At 33.2% G+C, this 13,452-nt stretch overlaps 1 protein-coding gene across 1 annotated transcript in view; it reads left to right on the forward strand.

Annotated features, from left to right (window-relative positions):
• Positions 1-8,882: 8,882 nt before the first annotated feature.
• Positions 8,883-13,452, forward strand: part of LOC140157489 (sodium- and chloride-dependent glycine transporter 2-like) — a 30,684-nt gene continuing 26,114 nt past the window's right edge. Inside the window, exon 1 of the mRNA XM_072180692.1 lies at positions 8,883-9,096. Within this exon, the coding sequence (XP_072036793.1) occupies positions 8,982-9,096 (115 nt within the window). The 5' untranslated portion in view covers positions 8,883-8,981. The remainder of the gene's footprint in view (positions 9,097-13,452) is intronic.

A 13,452-nucleotide genomic window follows, 5' to 3' on the forward strand; every position in this document is an offset into this window, starting at 1 on the left:
TGCAAAGCAGGCGACTACAAAGTTTATCCATGTACTGCGATTTTAAGCCAAAGTGGTAATGGCATCTGCACTCATAGAAATGACTTATTCGCCTTGTTGGCGCAATTCAAAAGGAGTAAGTTTGGACAACTCAAAAATAGTGTAAAAGTTGCCAAAACAAAATTCATTTTAGTTATCCGAACTTAAAAATGCTGAAAAAGCTCAAAAGTTCCGTCAACTAATCAACTTTGTTGGCATTACTTAAAAAGTTGATGTAAGTCGTTGCGTCAACTTTTGAAGTAATACCAACTTCTGAATTCAAGTTCAGGGAACTTGGAAAAATAAACAAGGTTCAAAGAACCAATTAGTTGAGTTATTGTAACTCAACATGTAAGTTGATGTAACTCGTTCATATTAAGTTACTGGTACTGATTGTTTTGAGTTATTCCAATTTGGTACTTTGTTACTTAATTCACGTAATTGGATCATTTTCTGCACAATTAGCAGTATTCAAATATTTATTTTTGTAATCAGTGCAAAATTTTGTATACTATAGCACACCTCTAGAAAATTATGCTAACCTAGGCTAGTTTCATTTTCTGAGTTGTAACAACTCAATAAAGTAAGTGCAAATGAGTGCGACCAACATAATGATATCGAGTCAGCGTTACTCAAAATTGTACGCGACGTTGGCATTACTCGGAAAGTTGACGCAACGACTTACATCAACTTACTGCGTAATACCAACGAACAATTTCTATGAGTGTTGGCAGTTAAAAGTTTCCGAAGTCCCAACATGTTTTGCACATAAGATGGATAGGATGTTCTTTGCCTTCCAGGTCTTCTTTTATCATGCAATGTGGTATAAAGAGCAAATCTTTGGCATATTTCATCTTCCTGCATCCTCAGGATATGTCCCAGGAACCGTAGTTGTCATGGTTGTCGTGACTTAACAGAGTTACATAGTGCAGTTACGTCCACGGCAAATTCACCGTGACCTTTCCAGCCATAAACCCGCTTATTGAAAATTAAACCGATATATGCAGTACTAAACCATTATATAGTAATCTATTGTCCAATGCAAATTTATTACCACCTGATAATATTACGGACGACTAATCCAATCGATAATGATGCTATTGACATGTACGAGCGGAGCTCCACTGACCGAGTTTTGGAGTATTTTTCATTGGTTTGCAGCTGTTTGCTGTCATTTACTCATCAAGGCGGAGTACCGTTATTATAAGGACTATGCCAATTATTTAAAGATTGACATGTAGAGAATAAGCCATAATTGATTGACAGAAAGTACTAAATTTGTACCTATGACGGTTTTGTGACGCCAATCTTCAAAATACGATCAAAAAATGGCTGCCCGGTGAAGTGCATTGGAATAACACGGCGAGTTTGGATAGATGGTAGGATTTCTTTTTAATAAAAATGTATGTTCCCCGTTATTAAAGCTTGTACCGGGTTGAAGATTCAGATATTTGGAAAAGAATAAGTAATTGAAACATAGAGCAAGTACTAAAATCATAGCTTTTATACTTTTTGATATATGATGCTAACTAGTTCATCCGCTATAGCTACAACACAGCGCTGCCAGTAGGGTTCAATTGCCTATTGTGAGTGTCCCTGTGTTGTGTGCATACATGTAGTTAACAATAACTGCATGATGGATTGTATAGATCCTTTCATTACCATTTTGCTGGTGTAAATATCCCCAAAAGAAATCCCCTTTTCTCACCCTCCGCGCTCCGGGCGATTACTAATTAAATTGGTTGGGATCCCAGACACTATACTAATCGTCTATACTCTTTGTGTTAAACCTCTGTACAAAGGTATAGGGACGGGTGGTGAAACACAATTAGTATATAGTGTCGTGGATAGCATCATGCTTATATACTAATCGTGGGGGAGGGGGATAATTATACCAGCAAAAGAGGGGCACGGTAGTTTTGGGGGAAGAAGGTAATTATTTATTTATTTATCTTTCTTTATTCTGGATAGCTCTTTCAATACATAATGTACTGGTCTCCCAAGAGGTCCAAATAACTGTTACATACAAAATGTTAACAAAATAAGTATACAAAATTACAAATAATACATATAACATATTAAAAAACAATCATGCGATTATGGATTATGAATCTTACTTAAACAATAGCATTTTTAAACATGTGTAGACTCAAAGAGTCATAATCAAAACGCACGCCAACTGGAGGGTTATTCCACAACTTAGTTCCTCTATAGTGAATGGTACGTTTACTCAGAGTGTTCTTCCAAAGTGGAACAACTAAAGTTTTTGAAGATTGACTACGGGTACCTTTTGTATGCATACATTCAGTAAAAATGATTTTTCCACCTTTCATCCAGTTTTGTCCAATTTAATGATTTCATTAAGTCATTTATTGGAGTTCTTATGTCAGCAGCCAGCAACATCCTAGCTAATCTATTATGCAGTATCTGAAGAGAATTGGATAAATGAGCACTACAATTCGACCAAACAGTACTGCAATAATCAAAGTGTGGCATTACAAGTGCATTGGCAAGCATGTTAAGTGTTCTTGGAGGAAGGTAATATTTAACTAGCGAATAATACCAATGCGTTTGGAAATATTGGATGATATACATTAACATGACTGTCCCAACTTAGTTGTCGATCAAACACTACACTCATAGAAATTGTTCGTTGGCATTACTCAGTAAGTTGATGTAAGTCGTTGCGTCAACTTTCCGAGTAATGCCAACGCGTACAATTTGAGTAACGCTGACTCGATATCATTATGTTGGTCGCACTCATTTGCACTTACTTTATTGAGTTGTTACAACTCAGAAAATGAAACTAGCCTAGGTTAGCATAATTTTCTAGAGGTGTGCTATAGTATACAAAATTTTGCACTGATTACAAAAATAAATATTTGAATACTGCTAATTGTGCAGAAAATGATCCAATTACGTGAATTAAGTAACAAAGTACAAAATTGGAATAACTCAAAACAATAAGTACCAGTAACTTAATATGAACGAGTTACATCAACTTACATGTTGAGTTACAATAACTCAACTAATTGGTTCTTTGAACCTTGTTTATTTTTCTAAGTTCCCTGAACTTGAATTCAGAAGTTGGCATTACTTAAAAAGTTGACGCAACGACTTACATCAACTTTTAAGTAATGCCAACAAAGTTGATTAGTTGACGGAACTTTTGAGCTTTTTCAGCATTTTTAAGTTCGGATAACTAAAATGAATTTTGTTTTGGCAACTTTTACACTATTTTTGAGTTGTCCAAACTTACTCCTTTTGAATTGCGCCAACAAAGCGAACAAGTCATTTCTATGAGTGTACACCTAAATACTTAAATATACTCTATCCACAATATTATTTGCATATGAAAGTGAAATATTATCAGTTACCAAGTAAATGCCTAGTACCAAATACCATAAGCTTAGTTTTTTTGATATTAAGTGTGAGCTTATTTTCATGAAACCATCAAGCAATACTGTTCATATTTCTGTCAAGTTCAGTATGTAGTATACTAGGGTCAGATGAGCTACATAGCAGGGTAGTGTCATCTGCTATCAGGCAAAGAGTTTACAAAAATGATCAATAATAATGGTCCCAGTATGGATCCTTGTGGAATGCCAATATTAATTTGTTTAAAGTCAGACAGAGATGACTTTATGTTAACGGTTTAAGATCTGTTCTTTAAGTATGAGACAAACCAATTTAAGGCATAATCTTTGATAGTTATACAATTTACTAATAAGAATTTCATGATTTACAGTATCAAATGCCTTTTTCAGGTCCAGAAAAATAGCGGCAGTTGCTTTCCCGTTATTCATATTTTGAAGAATACGATCAGATACATCAAGAAGTGTGGAATTAGTTGAATGGTTACATCGAAATCCTGATTGAGCTGGATTCAAAATATTACACATAGTTAAATATTGATCATAAAGAGCACGCTCAATTATTTTTGAAATAATAGGTAACACAGATATGGGCCTATAGTTGCTTACATCAGATTTACAACATTCTTTATAAATAGGGATTACTTTGGCTTGTTTCCAGTCTGAAGGGAATGTAGCAGTAAGTAAAGACAAGTTGCATATATAAGCGAGAGAGTGACATATAACTGGAGCAGCAAGTTTAAGTAATTTTGCATCAAAATTATCAAGCCCAGAAGACTTATTGTTAGAGAAACTGCAAATCTGATCAAACACACCTATCACTATTTGTCTGTCTATCAAACCTGCAAATATCATAACCATCAATGTGAATTTCATTATTATCAATTTCATTACAGTTTTAGATACACACAAAATATCAAAATCGTTATCGTGAAGGAAAATGGCTAGTAGATGATCTGTCTTATATCGTAGGCTCCTGATATTTATATGAGCTATTTTTAAAGCTTTTATATGAGCTATTTTTAAAGCTTTTATATGAGCTATTTTTAAACCTTTGTCAAGGTAAAGCAAGAAGGAACGAGTGATCTACGGGTGGTATAAAATATTCCACACATTTTCTCAGATTTTTAATCAGCCGTGTTTTAGTTTGGCATATGATCCTGTGTCATATACTGGGGTACCCAAAAAAAGTGGATTTGTTACATTTTGATGTGCAGCTTGGATTTCAAAACACTGTCTCTTTGAGTATTCCTTCACTTAGAAGATTCAACTAGGTCTTAAATTGAGGCTAATTTATTCTAAATTACTCATGTTTTTATCCTGTTTTAAAATATTGTTTAATTATTTTCTTATGACGTTTGGCATGAAATGTGCCAAGGGTGGCTGAGGATTGGGGGGAGGAGGATTAGGGGGAGGGATTCATATCGTAAGTTTGATTTAAAACCCCATTAAAAATTTGAATCTAGTAAAAAAATGTCTAAATGTACTCCCAGACATCTAAACCAAGTAAATAAATACAAAAGTTCATTTAAAAGACCAATACTTACTCAAAATGATTGTAAATGTGGAAAAAAAGGTGGGGTTACATCATCCCTACTTTGTGATTGTTTTTGCCCTCACTTTCTCATTTTTTTAACCGATTTCCATAAAAAAAAAGGTGTCAAAATGCTCAGGAGGATGAACCACTTCAAATGAGATGCGTAGGTAAAATGTTTGAACCATTTAATTGTTTTACTATGTAACACAAAGGTACCCCAGGTTGTGACACAGGACCATATAGACCTATCATGCTTGAAATAAAACATTTTTAATACTAAAAATGTTTAAAACTGTCTGTTTTAGAAATCGGAATAAATCAAAATATGACAGATTGTCACGTACGTATTTTGAAAATGTTAAAACCTTTGAATAAAATTTAAATAATTATAAATTTCTGACTTTAATCCGTTTGAAATCTGATCAAAAACAATATGTATAAATCTTGATACTATCCAAGGCAATTAGGCCTATATGGAACGGAATAAATCAAAATAATTATTACACAATCCTGCTTTAATCAAGTTTAAGTTTCAAAATAAATATATGTGACTTTAATCCGTTAAAAAATAAAACAATTTGGTTAGTATGAAGCTTGATACTTTCCAAAACACTATACAGGGTATCCCAGCGTGTAAGTTTACTGGAATCGGTTGACTGATTACAAAGAAATGAGCGATTACATAACGCATGCGTCAATTCACTTCATTCCATGTTTGAGAGAAAGATCATTCAACACAAGTTTGTTCCTGATTTTGTTCGGTGCCGGTGAAATCCTTTTCGTTGTTTTAAACAATCTGTTTCTTTCAAAACATTTAATTAGGTTTTGTACAAATTTGAAAATCTGCACGATATTGGAAATGAAAACTTGCATGAAAGATGATGCTACTTGTAAATGTCTTTTTTCGTTAATATTGATAGGAAGCTGTATAAAGAATTATTGCATAAAGAATTCTAGCTGGCTTAAGGGAAGGGGTATGAGCGTTTGGACAGTATTTATTGTGGGACATGAGAGCACATCAGACCTATCGAATTGCATTCTGAATACGAAGAATGACCTTCTGATATCAAATAATTTTGATTTTTTGAAATTCGCAATGTAATACACATTTTATTGCAAATCATTAAAAATTGATATTTTTGATATTTAACAATACTCGAAGTAAACTTTATAAATCTGATGATATGTACTTAAAGTGTATGTAGGTGGGATGAAGAGCCGACGATCAATTGAAAATTTTGACCTTTCGTATTGAAGATATGGATTTTTTTTCCCAAAACACCAAACAAAAATTGGGTCTTTGTGGGAAAAATCCATATCTTCAATATGAAACGTTAACATTTTCAATTGATCGTCGGCTTTTCCTCCCAGCTACATACACTTTAAGAATATATCATTAAATTTATCAAATTTAAATACTTCGAGGACGGTTATATATCAAAAATGTGAAAAATATCAACTTTTAATAATTTGTCATAAAATTTGTATTATACCGTGAATTTCAAAAAATGAAAATTATTTGATATCAGAAAGACATTCTTCGTATTCAGAATGCAATTCGATATGTCTGATGTGCTCTCATGTCCCACAAAAAATGATGTCGAAACACCCAAAACGCTCATTCCAGATCCCTTAACAAAATTCTCACACACATTAATGTTTTTGAAATATTTCCAAGAAATTGTAATGCAAAGTTTAAATCTTTTACACTTCAACATTAATGTTGCATGGTATCAAAAAGTCACATGTAAAGCTGTAAGCATGGTAAGCACTAGTTTATTGTCATTCTTGGATCAAATGTTCTTTGCAAAGTTAAATATAACATATTTGCACACCCTAATGAATTAAAGTTGGAAAGCTTCAATGCAAAAATCAAAGTTTTCTGGGACAAACTGTTATTTATCTTCAACATGAATAACATAACACCGGATTATAAAATAGATAATAAATTTATTGAGATACACAAACTTTAGGAAGCGGTGAGCGAGTATGAAAAAAAACGCCTGTTGATCAACATGATCAAACTTGGATGCGCGCTTTATGTAATCGTTAATTTCTTCGCAACCAGTCAAATGAATCAAATACAATTTTCGTATGTGATGCATAATAAAATAGGCTTTGCGCTACATATTGAATTTGTTGATTCTGATGTCTATTTCGCTTGGTAATTTTTTCTGGGACACCCTGTGTACTAATCGTGTTTCACCACCCGTGTCTATACTTTTGTACAGAGGTTTACCGCAGCGAGTATAGGGAACGGGTGGTGAAACACGATTAGTATATAGCGTCATGAAAACGGAATGAAACAAAATATTGCTAAAATGTTTCAAAATAAAATGAAATCTTGTTTTGACTCAAATCTGTTTAATAATCATGAAACGCGACAAATATAAAGCTTGATACTATCCCAGCCATATATACTAATCGGGGGCTGGAAGTTGAGGTTCGGGCAAGTTTTTTCCCCGCGGCAAGCTTTTTTTTTGTGTGTGTGCACCAGATATTGTCCAAGAATTATTTTTTTAACTTTTTAATGCATTATTTATACACAGTTTAGTGGGGAAAGTGTTTTTTAATTATTTATTTATTTTCCATGTAGTGTGGAATTTTTTTTTCAAAAAACCTTCGGAAGCATATGATGCGCGTCCTGTGTCCTCTGTTGTCCGGTAATTGTATAGATAAAAACCGAGATCAAATTGGTAATCATTTCCTGCCTCTTTAATCAGTTTAATTAGTTCAGTATTTCTGTGAAGTACACATACCCCAATTGATATCCTAAATTCACAAGAGTGCTAAGTGGCAGAAATAGGAAGTGCAATAGCTGCCCTGTTAACATTTGGCAATTTTACACACAGTGTATTTTACTCATCTACACATGGCAGCCACACATTGCAGCTATTGTACTGACTGTCCCACTTCTGGCACTGAGCAGTCATCTGTTGAGCTTCACAAGATGATTATGAATTAATTTTTGATGCATTTTTATATCATTACTTGGGCCCAATAAAGGGTCGGTGAATTAAAACTATTCTTAGAGTGGCTTTTTAGGTCAGTCCCAAAAATTACCTTTTACGCCCCAAAAATTACCTTTTAATAGACTTGTACGTCCAGCAAGACATTTTTATTGGTTTTTGTTTGCTACATAAATTGCTCATAACAGTGTCATAAGGTTTGTTCAGACGGCCATCCCTAGCCACGAGACTACCGTCAAATTCGCTAGTTAAACTCCGGGGTTGTAGTATTATTATTTTTTAATAATACACGTTTTTAATAGTGACACCAATAAAGGGTTGGAAAATTAAAACTATTCTTACAGTGGCTTTTTAGGTCCCAAAAGTTACCTTTTAATAGACTTGTACGTCAGCAAGACGTTTATATTGGTTTTTGTTTGCTACATAAATTGATCATAAGGTGCGTTCAGACGGCCATCCCTAGCCACGAGACTAGCGTCAAATTCGCTAGTTAAACTCCGGGGTTAAACTCTGTACTATATATCATTATATTTTAATAATATACGTTTTTAATAGTGACATCAATAAAGGGTTGGAGAATTAAAACTATTCTTACAGTGGCTTTTAGGTCCCAAAAATTACCTTTTACGTCCCAAAAATTACCTTTTAATAGACTTGTACGTCAGCAACACGTTTATATTGGTTTTTGTTGCTACATAAATTGCTCATAAAGTGCGTTCAGACGGCCATCCCTAGCCACAAGACTAGCGTCAAATTTGCTAGTTTAACTCCGGGGTTAAACTCTGTACACTATTAATTATAATTTTTAAATAATAAAAGTAACAAAAAAATATATCTCACGCAAATTGTTAACGCAAGTTTGCATGGTTAGTCATGCAGTCGTATAGAATACTTTGGTCGTATATATATAAAGACATTCAAACAAAACCTTGAAATAAAATTAATGAGCTACTGACCTGTAAGGTTCGCACGTGTGCTGTAAAATTTTCCGATATCTCTTAGTTTTTTCCACTCGCGCTGTGACTCGCGCCAGTAATAATTCTGTTTAATTGTGTAAGCATTCTTTATACCAACAAAATAACCATGGCGAGAGAAACGTGGAATAGTAAGGCTGAATTTATCCTCTCTACTGTGGGGTATTCCGTTGGTTTGGGAAATGTTTGGCGTTTCCCCTATGTGTGTTATGCCAATGGAGGAGGTAAGAAAGAATTTATTTATTTATTTTATTTTTTCCATTTGAAATAATATTTTATATTTTATCATTTATACTTTTCTTTGTATCGAAACGCCTATAACATACGTGTTAGGGTTTTGAACTGAGGTCTATTTGAACCCATAAGAATGCCGAACCATTTTATCAACTTTAGAGAGGGCCCTTAGGGGCCTACTATTCAAAATAAATAATGCGCAGGACATGAATTTCATGCAGCAGGATCGTATTACATGCTGGCATACTGCATATATTTCTGGCATACTGCATATTATTTCTAGACCTTCTCAGTGGGTTTCTTAGTGGCGAGTTATAAGCATCAAATGTTGCAGCGCGAGTTACAGTGGACATACGTTGGCAATCAATTTTTGGCACACATTCACGGGAGACCTTTTAAACAACACGCTCTAAAAAGAATTAACAATACAGAAACGTTCAACTTATAGTGCAAAATATTCTGCTCTATAAGCTTGCATCATACATCTAGACCATTTCAATTTTGCTACTTTGGACCCCATAAAGTTGTCATGTGCAGGGGGAGGCAAAGATTTGTTTGACATACCGAGAGGGGGAACCAGCAATTTTTGGAAAGCCAAGAGGGGGCAGGCAATTTCTGGCACGCCATTTTAAAATTTTACCCCCCCCCGGGCTCATAATAATTGCACATGCAGCCCATTACCCCACCCCCAATAAAGACCACACTGGTGAACTTGACATGGCATCATTTGTTAAATAATTTGTGTCGTGAGTGTGAATACATTTTCTAGGTGTTTGTTATTCAATTTAACAATAAAAAAAAAACCATCAGTCTAATCATTTCAGCATCACCTTAAGCCAAAATATTCCATTCATCAAAACATTTGACCTGAACAATACTTCCGAGAATGTGAATTATTCAAGGAGATAATGTCACAACGACGTCCTTGGCATAATTCCAGAAGACTGGGGAAATGGGGTATGAACGTTTGGACAGTATTTATTGTGGGACATTAGAGCACATCAGACATATCGAATTGCATTCTGAATACGAAGAATGTCCTTCTGATATCAAATAATTTTGATTTTTGAAATTCTAAATGTAATACACATTTTATGGCAAATGATTACAAATTGATATTTTTCATATTTAACAGTACTCGAAGTGAATTTTATATGTAGGTGGGAAGTGTATGTAGGTGGGAAGAAAAGCCGACGTTCAATTGAAAATTTTGACCTTTTGTATTGAAGATATGGATTTTTTTCCCAAAATACCAAAAAAATTAGGTCTTTTTGGGAAAAAACCATATCTTCAATGTGAAAGGTCAACATTTTCAATTGATCGTCGGCTTTTCCTCCCAGCTACATATACGTTAAGAATATATCATTATATTTATAAAATTTACTTCGAGGACTGTTATATATCAAAATGTGAAAATATCAAATTTTAATAATTTGTCATAAAATTTGTATTATATCGTGAATTTCAAAAATGAAAATTATTTGATATCAGAAAGACATTCTTCGTATTCAGAATGCAATTCGATATGTCTAATGTGCTCTCATGTCCCACAAAAAATACTGTCCAAACGCTCAAAACGCTCATTCCAGATTAAAATACATCGTTCATATCCATAAAATGAGTAGTAGACTTACAGAATAGTGTAATCATATCCCACAATGCTATGCTGGGATGATTTATGCTTATACCGTGATACTAAAGGCAGGGATGGCCAACTGAATTTTGGGACATAAAACTGAGACCCAGATTGTTGAGGTTGGTTAACTTGCTACCATACATTACGGGTTAAGCGCACTTACAAGTAGCTTCATGCAAATTACTATTTCGACGAAAGAAATAGTTAACTTGCCCTTTAGATGCCAACACCTGGGTCGGTCGGTAGGTCGATTAATTAATTAATTAATTTATTAATTTATTAATTTATTAATTTATTAATTTATTAATTGATTAATTGATTAATTAATTAATTAATTAATTAATTAATTAATTAATTAATTAATTAATTAATTTATTTATTTATTTATTTATTTATTTATTTATTTATTTATTTATTTATTTATTTATTTATTTATTTATTTATTTATTTATTTATTTATTTATTTTAAATTTCTGCAAAATACGACATATAGGCAATGCTGCAATGTAATATTGTCAGTTTTGCTATCACTATGGACCACAATGGCCTCATCCCAGTGGCATAGTTCAATAACCTCAATTAAACAATCATAGTGCAAAATGTGACCTTACGTTGCAGAGTGTGAGTTTTTGTACCCAAATTTTCATAGGTCATTCAGTGAATGTACAAATGCATTGGGGTTAAATAACTGTGCCCCGATAGATGGGCATGTTGACTTGTTGTGGATCCTAGTGTATACAAGCTGCACAGTGTGTCGGTAATTGAAGCTTGACCTCAGCGCATGGCTCTGTGTTGTAGGTATAGGACACCAACCGTGCTCACGTCGTGGGGGATGTGTTATTTTTCATTCAGTGGCCTAGATACCCAGATCATCATTTGCAGAAATTTGTTGTGATTACTATTATCTTTTCAAAATATAAAATAGAGCATGTTTTCAAAATAATCACAGGGTTTATAATTATGAAACGCAAACACAGAAATCGAGGCAAAATTTGTTTATACCGCAGTTAAACATAAATAAAACAGATATTTTGAAATTATAATTTATAATTTCAAACAAAATATCCAAATCTGACATTAAAAAAAAAAAGGGGCGACTCTGTTTTTTTTCAGATTTTGGGTCGGTCGATAAGAGCAAGCCTTTTTTAATAAGCTGAAGCCATATTTCCCATGTAACGAGCTACTTTCAAAAGTAAGGCCAGTGTGAACAAGGTTATTTGGAGCACACATTATTACATTTATATTTGGTGGCCTTCACATGCTCATTGGCTTGAAACCGACACATTGAGTTCTTTTTATCAGTTTTGTTTAAAAGGTGGAAAATATCAAAACATATAACAATGTTATTTAAATAGTGGTGATGCCCGGTGGAGATACTGACTGAAATGGAGGTCAGCGATGGTGTTTCGAGCACATTGTTAAATTTGCATATTATTGTTTACGGATTGTTTTATTGATTATCTGTCTGAACGCATATGGTCACTGGAATTTGTCAACATTGGGCTATTCTAATTGAAATCCACACCACCCCTGTGTAAGATTTTGGAAATATCTAACACAGAGGGAGTATGTTTTTCAAATGTAATTGGTCAGGGTTAATCATTTTGAAACCCATAATACTGTATTATGGCTTTGGCTATATCTTCAGTATCTGAAGTGAGTATTTCAAAATTACTCAATTGTTTTGAAACAATTGAGTAATTTTAAAATTAAAAAACTCATACTCATTCTGTGGAAGACTTTTAAGTTAAGATTAAAATCTACATCTTCCACAGGGGTAGTGTGGATATTAAATGGAATAGCCCATTTGGCAAAAGGGTAAACATTTGACCATTTACTTCTAAAAAACTTTCGGACAAGTTCAAATCCCAATACAATAGTTAATAGGTTTAACTGATTAATTTCTAATTAACAATGATCGATTAATAGGTGAAAATTAAAATGTTCTTTACCATGAACAGTAATAGAAAGTAAACATGACCATCCAGGCGTATTCCGTGATTTTTGGCTTTTACAGGCTGTAACAATATACAATTGTAATTTCGATTTTTAGACAATTAAAAGAAACAATTTCGAAAGCAAAAATTTTATTTTAATTTAAAATTTAAAAAGTTACATTTAAAAGAAAATTTAAAAAGATTTACAGTATTGTAAATAATAACAACTTGGCTAAACGCCAAACAAAAATTAGTAATTTTGGATATCAGATGATTCGTAGTCCAAAACAGTTATTAAATGAGTTTGCACAATATGTGTACATAAATACATCAAATTCTAATTTGTATAATTTTAAATTTAAATTTATATTTATGAAACAGTGGTCCAGCATGACTTCGATAGTGACTATTTGATATATTTGATATATGGTTCACATATATCCCATTTTTGAAGCTTATGCATTTTTCAAGATAATTACGTTTTACACGTGTTCCCCAAATGAGAATCCCGCAATTAATATACGGCAGGTGCAGTAAAACCACACAGGCATGTAAATTTAAGTTTATTGATTTTGCCAATTTATTTAAATTTGTTGATTTTGGCAATATTCCTCTAAATAAATGACAGGTGCAAACAATCCAGGAAAGTGTAAAATTTAACTTTGTTGATTTTGCCTATTTAAATTTGTTGATTTGACCAATATTCCGCTAAATATAAGGCAGGTGCAAACCATTCAGGCATGTAAAATGTTTAGTTTGTTGATTTTGGCAAT

This window comes from Amphiura filiformis, chromosome 7 (genome assembly GCF_039555335.1).
Source record: "Amphiura filiformis chromosome 7, Afil_fr2py, whole genome shotgun sequence".
Taxonomy (NCBI): domain Eukaryota; kingdom Metazoa; phylum Echinodermata; class Ophiuroidea; order Amphilepidida; family Amphiuridae; genus Amphiura; species Amphiura filiformis.